The sequence below is a fragment of the Oncorhynchus kisutch genome, linkage group LG4 (genome assembly GCF_002021735.2).
Source record: "Oncorhynchus kisutch isolate 150728-3 linkage group LG4, Okis_V2, whole genome shotgun sequence".
Lineage (NCBI taxonomy): Eukaryota > Metazoa > Chordata > Actinopteri > Salmoniformes > Salmonidae > Oncorhynchus > Oncorhynchus kisutch.
The window spans coordinates 56,159,915-56,184,223 of record NC_034177.2 but is presented as its reverse complement, the minus strand read 5'-3'; the positions used below and the strand labels follow the sequence as shown (position 1 = coordinate 56,184,223).

Here is a 24,309-nt window from a genome sequence, read left to right as displayed (position 1 = left end):
TGTTATATTTCAGTCTTCTTTGATGTATAATAAGTGTAATATTGGGATACACGCTCAAAAATTGAATACATTTCAACTCTATACCTGACATGGTACAGGTGTCTCCTTTTTTGTAAGCCCATAACCATGTGTGTGAGGTGTAAACTTTTGTTTCAAAGTAGATTTGCTTAAGACTACCAAGAAACACTCTGTGTGACCCTGATTTAGTTCACTTCAGTAAAAGGTTAATAACCTCTACGGGATTGTTGTCCCTAAACCGGGATGGTTGTTGATAATGTGTGCTAATGTGACTAGAATGACGTTGTATACAACAGCCAACTTTCCTGGACATAGACATGTCTTATATGGGCAGAAAGCTTAAAGTCTTGTTAATCTAACTGCAGTGTACAATTTACAGTAGCTATTACAGTGAAAAAAGACCATGCTATTGTTTGAGGAGAGTGCACAACAACAAAACACCTTTATCACGCCAACTGGTTTGATACATTCACCTCTGAAGGTAAATAATGTGCTTACATTCAGCATTCTGCTCTGATTTGTCATCCTGAGGGCCCCAGAGATAAAAATGTAGCATAGTTTTGTTTGATAAAATCTATTTTTTATTTTCAAATGTAGGAACTGGGTCCTATAGTTTGATCCCCTGCTGTTTCTATTTTTAATGCTTAGTATGAGTCTGGAATGAGAGTTTGAAGTCTAGCCAGACACCTAGGTATTTATAGTTGTCCACATAAGTCAGAACCGTCCAGAGTAGTGATGCAAAGCATTTTTGTATGTTCTCTATAGTTATAGTTATTTACTTGAAAATGTATCAATTGACCAATTCGGGACATTTGGGCAAACTTCTGGCAGACTTGACACAAAATATTGTGTCGTAACCTAATTCTTCACAGTATCAGTCTGAAACTTTGCACTCAAACTGGTACCATCTGGTGGCCAAAATCTAATTTACAATCTGAATGTATGGCCATTCTCTTGCATTTCAAAGATGATGAAAAAAAAAAAAAAAAGCATGTTATTTTGTTTGTATTATCTATTACCAGATCTAATGTGTTATATTCTCCTACAAAAAATGCACATTTCCACAAACTTCAAAGTGTTTCCTTTTAAATGAAATCAAGAATATGCATATCCTTACTTCAGGTCCTGAGCTACAGGCAGCTAGATTTGGGTATGTCATTTTTGGCGAACATTTTTGATGACTAACAAGGAGGAATATGCTATCTCACTAAATAACTTCCAGTTGCTTACATCACAGAACACTCTCAGTTGCTGGAAAATAACCATCCTTGGTATTTCCCTGTAAATTGGCACTCAAATTGGGCTTGGTATAGTTCAAAACCCAGTAAAGAGTCATGTGCAGATTTTCTATTTATTTTGTGAGGCCAATGTCGACTAAAACCTATTTGCAATGCTTGGGCTGTCTTTGTGGCTGCTTAGTTTTAATTTGACCCTAATGTCATCACAAGCAGTGCTGCCTAACCGAACATAATGAGGATTAATGCAGTATCAGATTGGAGTTTGTGCCTGGCTCAACGCTCTTCTACCATAACAATTCCACCTGCCCGCTATCAATTGCCCTCGTTGAACTTGAATCTGTATTCAAATCTACCTCAGTGCAGGCAGGAAACGTTAAATACCCAGTCAGCCCACGTCATGGCAAGAGGGAGAGAGGGAGAGATTACTTAGCGAGAGAGAGTGTGAGAAAGGGAGCGGGAGGAGATGGAGGAGGCAGAGAGGGGGTGGTAGATAAGGAAAAAGTAAGAGAGATCAAAAGAGAAAGAGAAGGGAGAGAGAGAAAGAGAGAGAGGAAAATAAATAGAAGCGATAGAGAGAATTGTCATGGAGGGATGAGAAAGATGCAATGAGAAACATTTGAGGAAAAATAGAAACTGGATGGAGAGAAACGGATAGAAAGAATGGGAGGGATTGGGAAAAGAGAAATAAACACAGGACTAGGTAGAAGATTGTTCTGTCATTGAACATGCCTTGTCTCCATGTATGTATTGTTGCTATATTTATCCTTATGTTGACATGGAGAAGCAGGAACAGGAGAGAAGGTAACAATGCAATAGCAACCTCTGTGGGTCTAAGACCAAGGCCGAGGCTAATCTAATAATAATAAAATACAGTTTGGAGAACATTAGTGACCATTCGTTTGGTCATGTGTGCTCTCAAAGTTAGAAATGTTTTAGCTATCAGATTTTGTAGTCTGAATTCCCTCACTGCCAAAGCAGTTAGATCAGGGGTGTAAAGTACTTAAGTACTATTTAAGTAGTTTTTTGTGGTATCTGTACTTTACTTTATTCTTTTTAATTCCTAATTCCTAAAGAAATTAATGTACTTTTTACTCCATACATTTTCCCTGACACACAAAAGTACATTTCGAATCCTTAGAGGGACAGGAAAATGGTCCAATTCACGCACTTATCAAGAGAACGTCCCTGGTCAACCCTATTGCCTCTGATCTGGCTGACTCAAAGCACATGCTTGGTCTGTAAATTGTCTGAGTGTTGGAGTGTGCACCTGGCAGCAAGCTGTATCTGTAAATAAAATAAAATAACTGGTTTGCTTAATGTAAAGAATTTTAAATTTTAAATTTTAAAAAAGTTTTTTTTATTTTATTACATTTACTTTTGATACTTAAGTATATTTAAAATCAAATACATTTAGACTTTTACTAAAATTGAATTTTACTGGGTGACATTCACTTTTACTTGAGTCATTTTCTATTAACGGTCTCTTTACTCAAGTATTTTTATTTTATTTATTTTTATTTTACCTTTATTTAACCAGGTAGGCAAGTTGAGAACAAGTTCTCATTTACAATTGCGACCTGGCCAAGATAAAGCAAAGCAGTTCGACAGATAAAACGACACAGAGTTACACATGGAGTAAAAACAAACATACAGTCAATAATGCAGTATAAAGAAGTCTATATACAATGTGAGCAAATGAGGTGAGAAGGGAGGTAAAGGCAAAAAAGGCCATGATGGCAAAGTAAATACAATATAGCAAGTAAAACACTGGAATGGTAGTTTTGCAATGGAAGAATGTGCAAAGTAGAAATAAAAATAATGGGGTGCAAAGGAGCAAAATAAATAAATAAATAAAAATTAAATACAGTTGGGAAAGAGGTAGTTGTTTGGGCTAAATTATAGGTGGGCTATGTACAGGTGCAGTAATCTGTGAGCTGCTCTGACAGTTGGTGCTTAAAGCTAGTGAGGGAGATAAGTGTTTCCAGTTTCAGAGATTTTTGTAGTTCGTTCCAGTCATTGGCAGCAGAGAACTGGAAGGAGAGGCGGCCAAAGAAAGAATTGGTTTTGGGGGTGACTAGAGAGATATACCTGCTGGAGTGTGTGCTACAGGTGGGAGATGCTATGGTGACCAGCGAGCTGAGATAAGGGGGGACTTTACCTAGCAGGGTCTTGTAGATGACATGGAGCCAGTGGGTTTGGCGACGAGTATGAAGCGAGGGCCAGCCAACGAGAGCGTACAGGTCGCAATGGTGGGTAGTATATGGGGCTTTGGTGACAAAACGGATTGCACTGTGATAGACTGCATCCAATTTGTTGAGTAGGGTATTGGAGGCTATTTTGTAAATGACATCGCCAAAGTCGAGGATTGGTAGGATGGTCAGTTTTACAAGGGTATGTTTGGCAGCATGAGTGAAGGATGCTTTGTTGCGAAATAGGAAGCCAATTCTAGATTTAACTTTGGATTGGAGATGTTTGATATGGGTCTGGAAGGAGAGTTTACAGTCTAACCAGACACCTAAGTATTTGTAGTTGTCCACGTATTCTAAGTCAGAGCCGTCCAGAGTAGTGATGTTGGACAGGCGGGTAGGTGCAGGTAGCGATCGGTTGAAGAGCATGCATTTAGTTTTACTTGTATTTAAGAGCAATTGGAGGCCACGGAAGGAGAGTTGTATGGCATTGAAGCTTGCCTGGAGGGTTGTTAACACACTGTCCAAAGAAGGGCCGGAAGTATACAGAATGGTGTCGTCTGCGTAGAGGTGGATCAGGGACTCACCAGCAGCAAGAGCGACCTCATTGATGTATACAGAGAAGAGAGTTGGTCCAAGAATTGAACCCTGTGGCACCCCCATAGAGACTGCCAGAGGTCCGGACAGCAGACCCTCCGATTTGACACACTGAACTCTATCAGAGAAGTAGTTGGTGAACCAGGCGAGGCAATCATTTGAGAAACCAAGGCTGTCGAGTCTGCCGATGAGGATATGGTGATTGACAGAGTCGAAAGCCTTGGCCAGATCAATGAATATGATGAAATGAAAAGTAGTTAAACAATGAAAAGTATGACGAATGGTTACTTTTTCGACCACTGATTAGATACTGTAGCTCATTAATCAAATTGGGGGGCTGTGACATCTAGCTCGTTACGAGCGCTCCATATAGCTCTTCAGCTTGTCGTCCTAAAAATGAGAAATTAGTTAGCATTTTTTTTAACCTCTGGTTAATTTGGCATTCCTATGAGGGAAATTCATGGGGTTTTGGGATATACACCAAAAATAACTTCTGAGGTTAACACAGGCTTAGGAGATCTTATATGTTTTGTTCTATGAGATAATGCCAGTCAGTTAACATGAACTTTATGAATTCTGAAGCCTTTATGTGCTCAAAATAAGTCAGTTGCTAACGAGTCGCTAACTGTTGGAGAAATGGAACTACAACATTAGTCGCAAAGTGTTTCATGTCACTGCACCGACCACGCAAACTAGTATACTCTACATTCCACCAAAAGTTAGTTAGCGTTTTGCTTATCAGCTCAAACAAAAAGCAAGGATGATGTATTGTTTTGCGCCAGGCTGCAACCATATCAATTTAGCGAGAAAGAAATGTTGCACAAAGGAGACTTTGGGTCTGTCTGATAAATTAAGCTAATCCTGTTAGCTGGATGTCAAAGGCATGCGACCTGAGGTCTAGTTAAAAATGTTTTACATATCAACACATCGTTAGAGCTTTACTTATTTTGATTACATAAATGCTTCAGAATTCACAAAACATTATGTTAGCTGATGAGATTATCTCATACAACAATCGTATAAAATCTCCTAAACCTGTGTTTACCACAGACCTTATTTTTTGCATGAATCCAAAATCCCTCCAAAACTCAATTTCTTACCCAATAGGTTTTGGCCAATGAGACTTGGCCTCCATTAGTGATTACAAAAATAAGCTATTTCTATTGCTCTCTATTGCTGTGACATTTAATGGGATTATCACCAACTGCTCTGCTTTCCATCCAACTCCACATCAAACTAATACCAGCTGCCATACCAGCTAACTTCATTCTACTGATGAGAACAGTGAAGAAATTGTAGACCAACAACTTATAATGAGCATCCTCGTTGTACCATAACCTTTTATCAACCCACTGGTAACATTTACAGTGCATTCGTAAAGTATTCAGAATCGTATACCTTTTCCACATTTTGTTAGGTTACAGCCTTATTCTAAAAGGTATCCTTCTCCTCATCAATCTACACATAATACCCCATAAGGACAAAGCAAAAACAGGTTGTATTTTTTCTTGCAAATGTATAAAATAGAAATAACTGTATTCAGTATTCAGACCCAGTACTCAGTACAGGACTCAGTACTTTGTTGAAGCACCTTTGGCAGCGGTTACAGCCTTCAGTCTTCTTGGGTATGACGCTACAAGCTTGGCACACCTGTATTTGGGGAGTTTCTCATATTATTCTCTGCAGATCTTCTCAAGTGCTGTCTGGTTAAATGGGGAGCATTGCTGCAGAGCTATTTTCAGGTCACTCCAGAGATGTTAGATCGGGTTCAAGTCCAGGCTCTGGCTGGGCCACTCAAGGACATTCAGAGGCTTGTCCCGAACCCACTCTTGCATTGTCTTGGCTGTGTGCTTAAGGTCATTGTCCTGTTGGAAGGTTAACAGTTGCCCCAGTCTGAGGTCCTGAGAGTTCTGGAGCAGGTTTTCATCAAGGATCTCTCTGTACTTTGCTGCATTAATTTTTGCCTCGATCCTGACTAGACTCACAGTCCCTGCCGCTGACAAACATCCCCACAGCATGATGCTGCCACCACCATGCTTCACCGTAGGGATGGTGCCAGGTTTCGGCCAGACGTGACACTTCGCATTCAGGACAAAGAGTTTAATGGCCTGAGAGTCTTCAGGTGCCTTTAGGCAAACTCCAAGCGGCTGTCATGTGCCTTTTACTGAGGAGTGGCTTCCGTCTGGCCACTGTACATAAAGGCCTAATTGGTGGAGTGCTGCAGAGATGGTTGTCCTTCTGGAAGGTTCTCCCATCTCCACAGAGGAACTCTGGAGCTCTGTCAGAGTGACCATCAGGTTCTTGGTCACCTCCCTGACCAAGGCCCTTCTCCCCCATTGCTCAGTTTGGCCGGGTGGAGAGCTCTAGGAAGAGTCTTGGTGGTTCCAAACTTCTTCCATTTAAGAATGATGGAGGACACTGTGTTCTTTGGGACCTTCCATTCTGCAGAAATGTTTTGGTACACTTGCCCAGCTCTGTGTCTCGAAACAATCCTGTTTTGGAGCTCTACGGACAATTCCTTCGACCTATGGACAGGTGTGTGACTTTTCAAATCATGTCCGATCAATTGAATGTACCACAAGTGGACTCCAATCAAGTTGTAGAAATATCTCAAGGATGATCAATGGAAACAGGATGCACCTGAGTTCTATTACGAGTCTCACAGCAAAGGGTCTGAATACTTATGTAAATAAGGTATTTTTGTAGATTTTTTTGCTTTGTTATTATGGGTTATTGTGTGTAGGTTGCTGAGGAATTACTTTTTAAAATCCATGTTAGATTAAGGCTGTAATGTAATAAAATATGTAAAACTTCAAGTGGTCTGAATACTTTCCGAAGACACTGTATGTCAGTTTTATGTTGATTTCACGCAACTGGCTCTTAATTTCCTTTTTTCACATTTGTATTGCCTTTTTGCTCCAGCAGTGTTGTCCTATATTCCTACACATACAAAGACTCTCTAAATGTAGACCAACCAAATGCTCCTGATTCAGGCAGGTAAAACAAACAAAGAGCGAGGATGGAGGAAGGCGAGAGGCTGGGAGAAAGGTTGTGAGTGGGAGAGAGGGTACATATATTGTCCACATCTCAGTCTGTGTGAGTGAGAGGGGGTGAGGTGCTCATTGGGTGGGTGGGTGTGAGGCTAGGGGCCAGGTCTGGGTGTAGGGGTGGGCAGGAGTCATACAGGCCCCACTGTCAGCCCCTTCAGAGGCATGTTGGTGGTGTTCTCGATGGGCAGGACCAGGGGATCGACATGGGCAGAGACGTGGTGGGGGGCTTTGGCCAGACTGGCATAAGGTAGATGGCAGTCCATGTGCAGGAACGGGGGGTAGTGCTGCCGGTAGCAGATGTAGGCAAAGAGCAGGCCGATCACCCCTCCAACAAAGGCATCTGGGGAATAACAATAATATATTAATAATGTACATATGCGACTTAGCGTAGGCGAGGGTTTTTCCTTAAGCATGTTACAGTATAGTGAGTGCATATATTTCTTGTATGTCTATGTGAGTGATATCCACAACAGTTAGTGCCACACTCCTACCAAATGAGTCACACAGGACATAAGACAAGTATTGCTAGATTGCACTTCAGATCTCAGAAATCTACCGTAGGAAATAAATGTGGGTACTTTGTTATTTATACAGTGTATGAATCATTGATGATTTACTTAATTAATTATGTTTATATTGGAAATGTCAGCTAATTTAGTTTTATCAGTTGCTCTTTTGAACGTTGGGCTAAGATCGGGTGAGCTTTGGGCTGATGTCACTACTGGGCCTGGCTGAGTCTCAACATGTCCCTGGCTTGGACAGACCGTCTGTCACTTTGTCACCATAGCTGAGAACAAAAATTATTCCCTAGTCATGATCAATGTTTGAAAATAAGTGCTAAATTGTAATGTGATTTGTGATCCAATAAAAACAATTGTTCACAAACAAATACATTGTAATGTTGTAGAGAGAATGAACAACTAATGCATTAGTTAGACTGGCTGAATTAGACTCAAAAAGATTTTGGAAAATTAAGTTAACACCAACACCATAAATTGTGCTGGAAAATAGATTGTCCACATTCCAATGTCCATTGTAGCATCCCACTTAAGAAGGCATGTCCAATTAATAATTTCAACTAGTTTATGCTAGTGCGGATTGGGACAGAGCCAGTAGTTTCTCCTGTTGATGGCAAAGTTTAACTACTGTATATAGTTGAGATGGATGACTATTCTAAAAGTAGGGATACTACAAACTAATGATGTGGAGGCTCTGTCACTGAGCTGGTGATTTGAAATGCATCATAATATGTACATCTAAATGTTGATGGTGTTGATGCTTCCGTACAGGTCCCTTCTCCAATGCTGGAGCTGAACCCAGACATTTACAAAGGACCCAGGGGGCTACATCATCCCTTAATGGGGAAGAGTGCATGATGTTATCCACGCAGCGCTGTTCACAGAGCAGGGTAATAGGAGATTGGGCCCCTCAAGTTTAATGATCCAAACCACTGCTACTTCCTTCTTATTTCCTGCTTTAGAAAATGTACATAAAACATGTGTAATATTCTTCCTGGGGGTGTACAGTATATGAACCGATTTGAATATGATTTAATGTTGCAATAACGCTGTCAGTTCCGCATTAATGTAGTGTTTTGGCAGATTGTATTATACTGTAGTATTTCTGGACTAATATGCTGCAGTATTTACTGTTGTTTTTTGCAGACTGTAGTATACTGTATTATTATTGCAGAAATTACTTTAGTATTTACTATCTTTGACATACATTTGACACACATTTTCTCCTTGAGAAAACTCAAAAAATACTGGAAAAATCCTAAAAGGCCACTTTAGGAAGGACTTAACAAATAGTTAATCACTTGCACTCTTTTCTATAACCTGTAGGGAAGGCAATATATAATCAATACTTGTCATGTAGGTTTCTAAATTATAGGTGGCACAAATGGGGCTATGAGGGAGGGGAATGGGCAGGGTATATGCAAATTAAATACTTTCATATTTACTATAATACTTTTTTTTGTGTTTTGGCAGACTGTAGTGTTTTTGCGGACATTAATGTAATATTTTCTATAGTATTTTACAGCATACTATAACATTTTATAGTAAGTACTACACATGATCGATAAATACTACAGTGTATAGTACAGAATTCTACGGTATACTACAGTTTACTACATAATTCTATAGTATATACTGTAGTATTCTATAGTAAACTCTAGTTTCTTTTCATATGCGATCCCTCTAAAAGTAATTAGTGGTGTCTGACAGCAATGTCGCCTAACGCCTCATTTCTGCTGTCACTTTATCACTGGACATAAAATCTCTCTCTCTTTCTCCCCTCTCTGGTTATTTCTCTCACTCTCTATCAGGAAATAATTACTCAATTCTGTGTGCTTTCTTTCTGTCTCTCTCTCCATCCCTCTCTTTCTGGACATTACTGTCCATGTTGGTGGGGATTGAGGAACAGATGGCAGTTAATAAGACACCATAGAAAATGTGTTACCTCACTGTCATCGCCAATGTTTTGAGATTCATGCACTTATCACCTTCTTCCTTATAGAAACCTCTAATTACCCCTGTGTGTGTGTGTGTCTGGCAGGGTTTGTGTGTGCATGTGTTTGTGTGATTGTTTGTGTGAGTGTGTGAAAGAGAGAGAGACATGTTTCCCTTTTAGACCTGGAGACTCGGTGCCCTGCGGTCTACATCTTATCCACATGAGTTACACTGCTACACCCTGGTTCTGTTCCTATCTCCTGGTTGATTACTTGATGACTGTGGTTCATATATTGACATCAGTGTTGCCTCTGTGGTGATGATACACTTGCTGTTACATAAAGTGGCTTAGTAGAGTAATCTTAACAAGACAGCACCATATTTGATAAACCCACATAAAAAAATACTATAGTATACTATAGTATAAATACTATCGTATTCATTGTAGAGTTTTTGCAGACTTTCTTGTAGTATTCACTGTAGTATACTGTAGTTTACTGTACTATTTACTGTAACTATAGCATAAATACTGCAGTGAACGGAAACTAATATATACTGTCGTGTTTTTGTGGACTGTACTATACTGTAGTATTTACTGTAGTGTTTTTGCAGACTGTAGTAAACTGTATTTACTGTAGTGTTTTTTAAACATCAGTGTAGTATTTACTATAGTTCTTTTGACTTATCATCTTTGACATAACATTGGAGGATTTCTCCTTCAAGAAACCAACTAGAGCCATACCAAAATAACAAACTTACCCTAACCTGTAAGTTGGACGGGGGCTGAACAGATAATTCAGCCCTTTTGCTCTTTTTCTATAACATATACAATGTAATACTGCATATGGCCACTTTAGGAAGGACTTAACAAAGAGTTAATCACTTGCACTCTTTTCTATAACCTGTAGGGAAGGCAATATATAATCGATACTTGTCATGTAGGTTTCTCAGTTATGGGTGGCACAAATTACGATATAATATATAGTTACTATAGTTTAAAAAGTGTAGTGTTTTTGCAGACTGTTGTGTTTTTGAGGACATTACTATAGCATTTACGACAGTGCTTTTGCAGATAATACTGTAGTATTTACTATAGTGTTCTACAGTATACTACAACATTCTATAATAAGTTCTACACATGATCGATGGATACCACCATGTGAAGTATAGTATTCGATAGTATATCACAGTTTACTATAGTAAACGATATAATTTCTTCATGTGGGCATAATGATTTATAGATAGGGTTTTGGTTCCTAACTAAACCTACACAGGCTGACAGATGCAACTCAAACAGTTAGTCTGTATGTATCCCGACAGACCTGGGGCCTTGAGTGCTGGCATAGGTCTAAATTATGTAAAAGTACATTACCAGCCAACAGTTTGGATACCTACTCATTCCAGGGTTTTTCTTTATTTTTACTATTTTCGAATAGTATTGAAGACATCAAAACTATGAAATAACACATATGGAATCATGTAGTAAGCAAAAAAGTGTTAAACAAATCTAAATATCTTTTAGATTATAGATTCATAAAAGTAGTGACCCTTTGCCTTGATGACAGCTTTGCACACTCTTGGCATTCTCTCAACCAGCTCATGAGGTAGTCACCTGGAATGCATTTCAATTAACAGGTGTGCCTTGTTAAATGCGTTTGAGCCAATCAGTTGTGTTTTGACAAGGTAGGGGTGGTAAACAGAAGACAGGCCTATTTGGTAAAATACCATGTCCATATTATGGAAAGAACATCTCAAATAAGTAAAGAGAAATTACGGTCCATCATAACTTTAAGACATGAAGGTCAGTCAATATGGAAAATGTCAAGAACTTTCAGAGTTTCTTCAAGTGCAGTCGCAAAAAAACATCAAGCGCTATGATGAAACTGGCTCTCATGAGGACCGCCACAGGAATGGAAGACCCAGAGTTACCTTTGCTTCAGAGGATAAGTTTATTAGTTACCAACCTCAGAAATTGCAGCCCAAATAAATGATTCACAGGGTTCAAGTAACAGACACATCAACTGTTCAACATCAACTGTATATATCCGAGATGTCGCTCTTGCTGCGGGTGATTCCTTGATCCACCTCTACGCAGACGACACCATTCTGTATACATTTGGCCCTTCTTTGGACACTGTGTTAACAATCCTCCAAACGAGCTTCAATGCCATACAACACACCTTCCGTGGCCTCCAATTGCTCTTAAACGCTAGTAAAACTAAGAGTTGACAGTCTAACCAGACACCTAGGTATTTGTAGTTGCCCACATATTCTAAGTTAGAACCGTCCAGAGTAGTGATGCTGGACGGGCGGGCAGGTGCGGGCAGCGAACGGTTGAAGAGCATGCATTTAGTTTCACTTGCATTTAAGAGCATTTTGAGGCCACGGAAGGAAACTTGTATGGCATTGAAGCTCATCTGAAGGTTAGTTACCACAGTGTCCAGATGACCTAGCCTCCATCATCATCTGACGTCAACCCACTTTGAAGAATCTAAAATCTGAAACACTTTTTTGGTTACTACATAATTTCATTTCTGTTATTTCAATGTAGAAAATAGTAAAAATAAAGAAAAATGTTGAATGAGTGGGTGTGTTCAAATGTTGGACTGATACTGTATAATACCAGAAAAAACTCTGGTCCTTAGAAACCGAGTTTATGTGTATTCTAGTAATCTTATGTAAGCCTACAATTTTAAGTACATTCATGTTGATTTTAGCTTTTTATATCTTCTGTGTACATTGTGATGATAGGGATGCAATTCCCTGGTTTTCCAGAAATCCTATTGGAAGATTCCTGAATTAGTTGAAAACCAGGGAAATGGGGATAGTTAAAGTCACATGGTCAGAAAAAAATTCCTGGACCTAAATGGCATATCTGCTGGTTAATTTGGATGTGGTGTGACTGTGACAGACCTTGCCAGTGGTGTTTGTAGTCGCAGGTGCGGGACAGGGCAATCATCACAGCACTGTAGAGGGGCAGCAACATAGCACACAGACGCCAGCTGCGCCCGCGGCCCTGGTCCGTGAAACAATGCAGCTTCCCAGCCAGGTAGAAGGAGGTGAAGCCCAAGCCAGAGAATGCAACTGAGGGATTGGGGGAGAGAGGGAGAGGGATATGGGGAGTGCATGCAAAAAAAGAGAGAGAACAAACAGCAAAAACATATTCATGATCAAGTACAAATCTTAGAATTAAGTATTAAAGACTACCAGAACCCACTTGATTCTCCAATTACATTGAATGAACTACTGGACAAAATACAAACCTCCAACCCAAAAAAGGCATGTAGTGTTGATGGTATCCTAAATGAAATGATGAAATATACAGACAACAAATTCCAATTGGCAAAACTTGAACTCTTTAACACCATCCTTAGCTCTGGCATCTTCCCCAATATTTTGAACCGACAGACCACATATCCACCCTGCACATCCTAACTGACAAACATACAAACCAAAACAAATGCAGTCTTCTCATGCTTTGTTGATTTCAAAAAAGCTTTTGACTCAATTTGGCATGAGGGTCTGCTGCACAAATTGATGGAAAGTTGTGTTGTGGGAAAAACACTATAAAATCAATTTAAACAAACAACAAGTGTGTGGTTAAAATGGACAAAAAACACCTTTCTATCCACAGGGCCGTGGGGTGAGACAGGGATGCAGCATAAGCCCCGCCCTCTTCAACATCTATATCAACGAATTGGCGAGAGCAAAAGAACAGTCTACACCACCTGGTCTCACCCTACTAGAAAGTCAAATGTCTACTATTTGCTGATGATCTGGTGCTACTGTCCTCAACCAAGGAGAGCCTACAGCAGCACCTAGATCTGTTGCACAGATTCTGTCAGACCTGGGCGCTGACAGTAAATCTGAGCAAGACAAAAATGATCTGGTGTTCCAAAAAAGTTGCCAGAACCACAAATACAAATGTAATCTAGATACCATTGCCCTAGAGCACACAAAAAACGATACATACCTCAGCCTAAACATAAGGTAACTTCCAAAAAGCTGTGAACGATGTGAGAGACAAGGCATGAAGGGCCTTCTATGCCATCAAAAGGAACATAAATACACCAATTAGGATCTGGCGAAAAATAATTTTATCAGTTATAACCTAGCAAAAAAAGAAACGTCCCTTTTTCAGGACCCTGTCTTTCAAAGGTAATTCAGAAATATCCAAATAACTTCACAGATGTTCATTTCAAAGGGTTTCCAATGTTGTTTCCAATGTTCAATGAACCATAAAAAATTTATGAACATGCACCTGTGGAACGGTCGTTAAGACACTAACAGCTTACAGACGGTAGGCAATTAAGGTCACAGTTATGAAAACTTAGGCCTTTCGACTGACTCTGAAAAACACCAAAAGTAATGTGCCCAGGGTCCCTGCTAATCTGCGTGAACGTGCCTTAGGCATGCTGCAAGGAGTCATGAGGACAGCAGATGTGGTCAGGGCAATAAATTGCAATGTCCGCACTGTGAGACGCCTAAGACCGCGCTACAAGGAGACAGGATGGACAGCTGATCGTCCTCACAGTGGCAGACCACGTGTAACAACACCTACACAGGATTGGCACATCCAAAAATTACACCTGCGGGACAGGTACAGGATGGCAACAACAACTGCCCGAGTTACACCAGGAACGCACAATCCCTCCATCACTGCTCAGACTGTCCGCAATAGGCTAAGAGAAACTGGAATGAGGGTTTGTAGGCCTGTTGTAAGGCAGGTCCTCACCAGACATCACCGGCAACAACATCGCCTATGGGCACAAACCCACCGTCGCTGGACCAGACAGTACTGGCAAAAGGTTCTCTTCACTGACGAGTTGCGCCAGGGGTGATGGTCGGATTCGCATTTATCGTCGAAGGAATGAGCATTACACCGAGGCCTGTACTCTGGAGCGGGATCATTTTGGAGGTGGAGGGTCCGTCATGGTCTGGGGTGGTGTGTCACAGCATCATCGGACCGAGCTTGTTTCCATTGCAGGTGTCACGACTTCCGCCAAAGTCGGTCCCTCTCCTTGTTCAGGCGGCGTTTGGCAGTCGACGTCACCAGTCTTCTAGCCATCGCCAATCCACCTTTCATTTTCCATTTGTTTTGTCTTGTTTTCCCACACACCTGGTATTCAATCTCATTGAGATTGGCACGTTTCCGTCTGGTTTGCGCCGGGTTTATTTTATTACCCTGCTTTGTGGCAGCTTGTACTTTGTACCTGTGTTTGTGTACTTTGTGCTGCCTCACTGGTTCGTTGGGCATTTGTTTTGTGAGGCTATTGCGTTCTGTGCAAATGATTGCCTTAGTAAAGTGCTTTGTCCACTCATATTTGCTCTCCTGCGCCGGACTTCGATGCACCAGCTACATTCACCTCTTGACAGCAGGGAATCTCAACGCTGTCCTTACAGGGAAGACATCATATGGTACCCTTCCTGCAGGCTCATCCTGGCATGACCCTCCAGCATGACAATGCCACCAGCCATACTGCTCATTCTGTGCATGATTTCCTGCAAGACAGGAATGTCAGTGTTCTGCCATGGCCAGCGACGAGCCCGGATCTCAATCCCATTGAGCATGTCTGGGACCTGTTGGATCGGAGGGTGAGGGCTAGGGCCATTCCCTCCAGAAATGTCCGGGAACTTGCAGGCGCCTTGGTGGAACTGTGAGGTATCATCTCACAGTAAGAACTGGCAAATATGGTGCAGTCCATGAGGAGGAGATGCAAAACAACGCCGTCAGAGGAGAGGGTGCCAGAGCGGGCTTCTAGTGAAGCTCCGGATGCGCGCACACCACCCGCCGCTTCTGAGTATATTACTCGCTAATGTCCAGTTGTTAACAAAGCCGACAAAATTAGGGCAAAGAGATTTCCAAAGAGATATCCAGGATTGCATACATGGTTTGCTGGGGACATGCTGTTGGAGTCTGTACAGTCAATGGGATTTTCAGAGCATCGCACCAACAGGAACAAACATCTCTCTGGTAAGAAGAAGGGTGGGGGTGTATTTTTCATGATTAACGAATTGTGGTGTAATTGTAACAACATACAATAACTCAAGTCCTTTTGTTCACCTGACCTGGAATTCCTCACAATCAAATGCCGACTGTAATATCTCCCAAGAGAACTCTCCTCGGTTATCATCACAGCCGTGTATATCCCTCCGCAAGCGGATACCAAGAGGGCCATCAAGGAACTTCACTAGACTTTATGCAAACTGGAAATCTTTGTCGTGTCTTTACTATCATTAAATTGAAGACTTAGTTTTATCAAAGACTCTCTGTAATTAGTATTACGCGATTAGACTGATTAATCATGTAACCGTAATTAACTAGGAAATCGGGGCACCAAGGAAAATATTCAGATTACAAAGTTATCATTTCCTAAAATAACTTTTCAGATATTTTATATCTGATCAAATAGTCTTCTGATTAATGAATTTTTTACTTTACCTCATGTTAGTCTCATTCCAAACATTTGCGTTTGATATATAATCAAATTGTTGGTTATCTGCACAAACCGAAGACTGTGGGCTCTCCTTTGCCGTGGCCGACGTGAGTAAGACATTAGCCCCTTTTAGCCCCACCCATCTCTTTAAGGGTTGATCCGAGCATTCTGTACTAACAACAGCAGTCAAGCACCCAAGCTAACTTGCTAGCTACTTCCAGACACAAATGAGAGTACAGCTCATTGAACGTAACTCACCCTAGCAGAGCTGGTTAGGGTACTATGTTATCCAGAGTGTTGGTGACTGCAACTGTGGTGTCAGATTGTCAGTTTGTAAATTCTGGGTGTTTCGCTCTCGCAGCATTCAGAGCGCATACTGGACGCTCTGGCTGATGAGTAGGGTTGATCCGAACTTTCTGACTTCACAACGGCAGTCAAGCACCCAAGCTAACTGGCTAACATTGACTAGCTTGCTAGATACTTCCAGAAATATAATGAGAGAACACACCACTCTGACCATTTTACAGCTGGTTAGGCTGGTTTCATGTTATCCAGAGCTGTGGTGATTGCTACTGTGCTACTGGAAGCAATTTAACTATTTTGGGATAGGGGGCAGCATTTTCACTTTTAGATGAATATCGTGCCCAGAGTGAACTGCCTCCTACTCTGTCCCAGATGCTAATATATGCATAGTATTATTAGTATTGGATAGAAAACACTCTGAAGTTTCTAAAACTGTTTGAATGATGTCTGTGAGTATAACAGAACTCATATGGCAGGTGAAAACCTGAGAAAAATCCAACCAGGAAGTGGGAAATCTGAGGTTTGTAGTTTTTCAAAGCTTGGCCTACCGGACACAGTGTCTATGGAGTCAAGTTGCACTTCCTACGACTTCCACTAGATGTCAACAGTTTTTAGAAACTTGAATGAGGATTCTACTGTAAAGTAGGGGCTCATGAGACCTGTTAGAGTCAGTGGTCTGGCAGAGTGTCTCAGGCTCGTGACGCGCGCTCCCGACAGATTTACCTCTCATTTCAGTGCTTTTCTTCAGACAAAGAAATTCTCCGGGTGGAAGCTTATTGATGTTTTATGTAAAAACATCCTAAAGATTGATTCCATACATCGTTTGACTTGTTTCTACGACCTGTAACGGAGCTTTTCAAGTTTTTGTCTGGACGAAGTGCTCAAGCCTCATGAAGATGGATTACTAGGCTGAACACGGTACCAACAAGTGGCTATTTGGACATAAATGATGGACTTTATGAAACAAATCAGTCATCTGGGATTCCTGGGAGTGCCTTCTGATGAAGATCATCAAAGGTAAATTAACATTTATGGTGTTATTTCTAACTTCTGTTGACTCCAAAATGGCGGATACTTCTATGGCTGTATTTGGGCTCTGAGCGCCGTTCTCAGATTATGCTTTTTCTGTAAAGTTTTTTTGAAATCTGACACAGCAGTTGCATTAAGGAGAAGTCTATCTTTAATTCTGTGAATAACACTTCTATCTTTTATCGATGTTTATTATGAGTATTTCTGCAAAATCACCGGATGTTTTGGAATCAAAATATTACTGCACGTAACGTGCCAAGGTAAACAGAGATTTTTGGATATAAATATGCACATTATCGAACAAAACATACATGTATTGTGTAACATGATGTCCTATGAGTGTCATCTGATGAAGATCATCAAAGGTTAGTGATTAATTTGATCTATATTTCTGCTTTTTGTGACTCCTATCTTTGGCTGGAAAAATGGCTGTGTTTTTTTGACTTGGCGGTGATTTAACATAATCATATGTTGTGCTTTCGCTGTAAAGCTTTTTTGAAATTGGACACGATGGGTAGATTAACGAGAAGTTTATCTTTAATTTGCCGTATTGGACTTGTTAATGTGTGAAAGTTACATATTTAAAAAATAATATTTTTGAATTTTGCTCACTGCCTATTCAGCGGATTGTTGTCGAGGGGTTCCGCTAGCCTGCCAAGTACTAGACCTCAGCTTAATCTGGTAATGAATGGTATGGCTGTTGAACAAGTTGAGGAGATTACTTGGCGTTACCTTAGATTGTAAGATCTGTCATGGCAAAGATGGGGAGAGGTCTAGCCGTAATAAAGAGATGCTGTGTTTTTTTGACACCACACTCCAAAAAGCAAGTTTTGCAGTCTCTAGTTTTGTCTAATCTTGATTCTTGTCCAGTCGTGTAGTCCAGTGCTGCAAGAAAAGACCTAGTTAAACTGCAGCTGGCCCAGAACAGAGTGGCACGTTTTGCTCTTTGAAATCAGAGGACTAATATTAATACTATGTGGGCCAGTCTCTCTTGGCTAAGAGTTGAGGAGAGTGACTGTAGCACTTCTTTTTATAAGAAACATGTTGAAAATCCCAAATTGTCTGCATAGTCAATTTACACACAGCTCTGACACACACACTTATCCCACCAGACATGCCACCAGGGGTCTGGTCATAGTCCCCAAATCCAGGACAAATTCAAGAAAACGTACAGTATTATATAGAGCCCTTATTACATGTAACTTCCTTCTCATATTGGTAAAAAAACAGCAAACTTAGTTTAAAAAAACAGATATAGCAACACCTCGCGGAAGAACGTCTCTCCCCTATTTGACCTAGAAAGTTTGTGTATATGCATTGATATGTATGCTACGTGTGCCTTTTTAAAAAATGTATGTAGTTCTTTCCTTGAGCTGTTCTTGCCTATTGATATTCTGTATTATATCGTTCTGTATTATATCATTCTGTATTACGTTTTATGTTTTGTGTGGACCCCAGGAAGAGTATCTGCTGCTTTTGCAACAGCTAATGGGGATCCTAATAAAATACAAAATACCAAATCTTCAGGTAGTATATAGAGCCCTTATCCACATCTTTCCTGTGGATTTCTGAACATAAGGTGACAAGCAAACTGAGGTATTTTGGAGTACAAAAAAAAGCCTGAGAATGTGGCGCTATGTTATTCAGCAGTTGCTGATGAAAATTCTCCCCCTTAACTTGTTATGGCTGCAATCCCGATATCGGGATAAGTATCATCAAAAATCCATGTAATAAAGCCTACACCATCACAATAAATCGACAATTTATTTTAGACAGGTCTAAAGAAATATGATATGAAGAAAATGCACCGTAGTATATTTCAGAAGAACAGAATAGCATACTCTGTGTTGTCCTTATGTTAGGCCCTGATCTGTGTGAGAACAGAAATGACAAGATTATGTTATAATACTGTTATTGCATCAAATCGTTGTTTTATGCAACAGATTTTTTTTTTTATAGAACATTCTCATCTGTGTGTGTGGACTCTGGGAAATGTTACACTGACAGTAGATTTACGATGGATTGGTGATAAGACAACATTCCATTCCATGATTGGTGTCTGTGTGTCTGTCTGTTGGTAACAGGGAGAACCAATCTCCAGTTTCTTTAAAGAAAGGATTTCGTATTCGAGGTTGCATTAGTATTTTTGTATAAGCAAGCAGTAAATGAACAAGAGACAGACATTTGGCGCCATGTAAATCTTGATGTCTGTTGCATGAGGGCAAAATGTACCTTGTATAAATGTTCTTATCTGTGATTTGTCATGAAGGAGGATGTTGCTTAGACCTGCTGGTTGGGCTCTCAAAGAATCATCTATGAGGTCTTGTTGGCAAGCTTCATTACTGCAGTAATTAAATAATAAAGTTGACTTGTTTTGAAGAAACCTAAAAGTTTCTCCTTTGATTAGAATAATTCCACAACATCTGGCTATACCATATGGCTGTAGGATACACTAGTTCTTTTAGCAGACAAGATTTGCTTAGATTTCCTTAGCATTATTTTATCGTATGAAGAATACATTTGAACATGGCTAAATCAATTACAAAGGATATTTTCTCCAAACGATTCGAGGGAGTGAGCATATTTGGCTATTCTGTGTTGAGCGGTTAACAGAGAAACAGGTACACATAAACTCAGCAAAAAACAGAAATGGCCCTTTTTCAGGACCCTGTCTATCAAAGATAAATCGTAGAAATCCAAATAACTTCACAGATCTTCATTGTAAAGGGTTTAAACACTTTTTCCCATGCTTGTTCAATGAACCATAAACATGCACCTGTAGAACGGTCATTAAAAAACTAACTGCTTACAGACGGTAGGCAATTAAGGTCACAATTATGAAAACTTAGGACACTAAAGAGGCCTTTCTACTGACTCTGAAAAACACCAAAAGAAAGATGCCCAGGGCCCTGCTAATCTGCATGAACATGCCTTAGGTATGCTGCAAGGAGGCATGATGACTGCAGATGTGGTCCTTACTGTGTGATGCCTAAGTCAGCGCTACAGGGAGACAGGACAGACAGCTGATCGTCCTCACAGTGGCAGACCACGTGTAACACCTGCACAGCATCGGCACATCCGCACATCACACCTGCGGGACAGCTACAGGATGGCAACAACTGCCCCAGTTACACCAGGAACTCACAATCCCTCCATCAGTGCTTAGACTGTCTGAAATAGGATTGAGAAAGGCTGGACTGAGGGCTTGTAGGCCTATTGTAAGGCAGGTCCTCACCAGACATCACCGGCAACAACATCGCCTAATGGCACAAACCCACCGTCGCTGGAGCGGGATCGATTTGGAGATGGAGGGTCCGTCATGGTCTGGGGCGGGGTGTCACAGTATCAGCAGACTGAGTTTGTTGTCATTGCAGGAAATCTCAATGCTGTGAGTTACAGGGAAGACATCCTCGTCCCTCATGTGATACCCTTCCTGCAGGCTCATCCTGACATGACCCCCCAGCATGACAATGCCCCCATCCATACTGCTCGTTATTTGTGTGATTTCCTGCAAGACAGGAATGTCAGTGTTCTGCCATGGCCAGCGAAGAGCCCGGATCTCAATCCCATTGAGCACGTCTGGGACCTGTTGGATTGGAGGGTGAGGGCTAGGGCTATTCCCCCCCAGAAATGTCTGGGAACTTGCAGGTGCCTTGGTGGAAGAGTGGGGTAACATCTCACAGCAAGAACTGGCAAATCTGGTGCAGTCCACGAGGAGGAGATGCACTGCAGTACTTAATGCACCTGGAGGCCACACCAGATACTGACTGTTACTTTTGATTCCCCCTTTGTTCAGGGACACGTTATCCCATTTCTGTTATTCACATGTCTGTGGAACTTATTCAGTTTATGTCTCAGTTGTTGAATCTTGTAATGTTCCTCCAAATATTTACACATGGTAAGTTTGCTGAAAATAAATGCAGTTGACAGTGAGATGACATTTCTTTTTATGCTGTGTTTATATGCTTAATTTTGTTGTGATACAACTGTTGATTTTTAATACATTCTAATTATGATTTGAAAAAAGTTGCATGAAAGACATGAGCTCTGCTTAGTTTTTTTGTGCAGGTTGTACACACTTCCTCAGTCTCGTATTCAAGCACTTGGTAATGCCTCAAATTTCTCAGATGCATCCCCTTTGTGTGGCCATAACCCCCCCCCCCCCACCCCTGCCCCCCATGCCTTTCACGGCCAGTGGCTGTTATGACCTGAGGCTGAATATATAACTTCTCCCCATTGCCTGCCTAAACACCTCTCACTCACATGGCTCTCAGTCTCATGATCGGGTTTTTCTCACAGGCTACAAGTGATGACAGACACAATGGGTACGCAACTGCCGTGTTTTTATCCAATTCTGAGGTGCATATTGAACATATTGGAAGAACTGTATACATTTACTTTTCGGCAGCCAACAAGCTCAGTAGGCCTAACGAACAGAAACAGCACGAGCCTTTGTCAATCTATTATCCCCATAGTAAAAAAGTTGACCTATTCTATTCCGTATGAGTAATAAATATTCCAAACATAATCTGGGACAGTTGTGGGATGCGATAGATACCAAATTAATACAAACACTCGCTGAAAAAAAATGTTTTAAACAATTAGACTGATGCAACAGATGAGAACATTTAGCTTAAAATGTATACCGGGTGCAGCAATGCGCACCCGGCAGTAGGCTATAAGCGAGAATGTTCCATAAGCAGGAAAACACCATTCTCAAAAGCGACCACAAATGTGATTATGCATGTAATGTGTTTATTATAAAGGTGCAATTTTATGGCGAAAATTATCTTCCCCAAACTTGAAACATACGCGCTGCATATGTTTGCCAGTCAGGCTCTACACCCATTGTAAAACAGATTAATATGCTTCATTTTAAGATGTTATTTGGCCACTTTAGTCGTGATACAACGTTTATCGAAACATATATGCCCATGGGCTAGGATTCATGAGGTGTGAAACTAGATTTGAAAAAGTCGCAAAGAAAAAGCATGCACAGTTTGCCTTAAACTGGGATTCATTCACAAGAGATAATATATAATTCACAAGTGATAGGCTCATATTCTCACCCATTACACTATTTTTTATCAAATCTTGTCTTTACATATACTAAACAATACACAATACATGTGTGAAATGTATTTTGATTTAGAATGGACCATTATCATGCACCTGTATCGAAACAGGGGAACCGCAAAGAAAATAGATGTAAAAATACTTTAACCATGTTTAATTTTCATACCAGCCAGATAGGCTATACTCCTGTTTTAAAGGGAAGCAATATGCTTAATATTAGGAAGGTTGAGAAATAAATATAGTAGGCAAAGCCTATAGAAAGCTGATGGGATCCTCCTCTTTTTAATAGAGGCCATCATTCTGATCGTGGACTTCAGGAAACAGCAGAATGAGCACCCCCTATCCACATCAACGGGATAGTAGTGGAGAAGGTGGGAAGTTTTATGTAACTCGACGTACACATCACGGACAAACTGAAATGGTCCACCCACACAGACAGCATGGTGAAGAAGGCGCAAAAGCGCCTCTTCAACCTCAGCAGGCTGAAGAAATTTGGCTTGTCACCAAAAACACTCACAAAACACTTTTACAGATGCACAATCGAGAGAATCCTGTCAGACTGTATCACCGCCTGGTATGGCAACTGCTCCGCCCACCAAATGACAGCCTATTCCCTTTATAGTGCACTACATTTAACCAGGGTGTCACGACTTCTGCCGAAGTCGTTGCCTCTCCTTGTTCGGGCGGTGCTCGGCATTCGATGTCACCGGTCTTCTAGCCATCATTGATCCATTTTTCATTTTCCATTGGTTTTGTCTTGTCTTCCCACACACCTGTTTTCCATCCCATTCATTACCTGTTGTGTATTTAACCCTCTGTTTCCCCTCATGTTTATTGTCAGTGTAGTGTTTTTGTTGTATAGGTGCGCGACGGGTCTTCGTACCCATATTTGTTTATGTTCTTTTTTCCTGTTTAGTGTTATGGAGCATGTTACTATGACATTATTAAAAGACTCCATTTTACACTCTGTTTGACTCTCCTGCGCCAGACTTCCCTGCCACCTATACACATATGCCTGACACAGGGCCCATAGGGCTAAGGTCAAATGTTGTGCACTATGTAGGGAATAAGGGATGATTTGGGAAATAGCCAAAATTGACATTGATCCTGTCTCGAGGCATCCATAGGATGATTCGATACATGGAAGGAAAAACCCTTCCATTTTGTTTTGATGACTGTAATACAGCCTTTAGGTGTAATGAAAGGTGTCCTTGTGACATTATGATATGTAGCCTACTGACAGAGCAAAGTTTGAGATTGACTACATTAGTCGGATTGCACAGAATCACTGATCTAAAAATCCTCTTGCGTCCCAAATATCTACTCAGTATGTGATCCTAGCAAACCGGGAACATTCCTAAAACATTAGCTAAGATTCCTATTAAGTTCTAGTTAGGGTTATATCTAAAATTAGGATAATGAACACCCCAAAAACATTCAAAGAATGTTCTTAAATGTTCTCCTAACGTTCACTAAAATGTTGTCCAGAACATCTGTCACAACCAACACAGAACATTCCCCAATCGTTATCATTAGGTTTTCAGAATATTCTGTTGCAACAAAATGTGAGAGCAATAGAAATGGTTCTGAGAAAACATTATAGGAATGTTCTGCTAATGCTGATGATGTTAATTAAAAACGTCTTATGGCTGGGGGGCAGTATTGAGTAGCTTGGATGAATAAGTTGCCCAAAGTAAACGGCCTGCTCCTCAGTCTCAGTTGCTAATATATGCATATTATTAGTAGTATTGGATAGAACACTCTAAAGTTTCTAAAACTGTTTGAACGATGTCGATGAGTATAACAGAACTGATATGGCAGGCAAAATCCTGAGGAGAAATCAAAACAGGAAGTGAGAAATCTGAGCTTTGTATGTATTCACCAGAGTCCCCAATTAAATCCTCTTGAGATAGTAATGATGT

The 24,309-nt window shown here is 40.7% G+C and overlaps 1 protein-coding gene across 1 annotated transcript in view; it reads right to left on the bottom strand.

The window, feature by feature from the left end:
* Window positions 1-6,784: 6,784 nt before the first annotated feature.
* LOC109888927 (phospholipid phosphatase 4) overlaps window positions 6,785-24,309 on the bottom strand; it is a 108,122-nt gene continuing 90,597 nt past the window's right edge. Inside the window, exons 7-8 of the mRNA XM_031821686.1 lie at window positions 12,456-12,626; window positions 6,785-7,429 (exon numbers count right to left, since the gene is read on the bottom strand). Coding sequence (XP_031677546.1) covers window positions 7,218-7,429; window positions 12,456-12,626 — 383 coding nt within the window. The 3' untranslated portion in view covers window positions 6,785-7,217. The remainder of the gene's footprint in view (window positions 7,430-12,455; window positions 12,627-24,309) is intronic.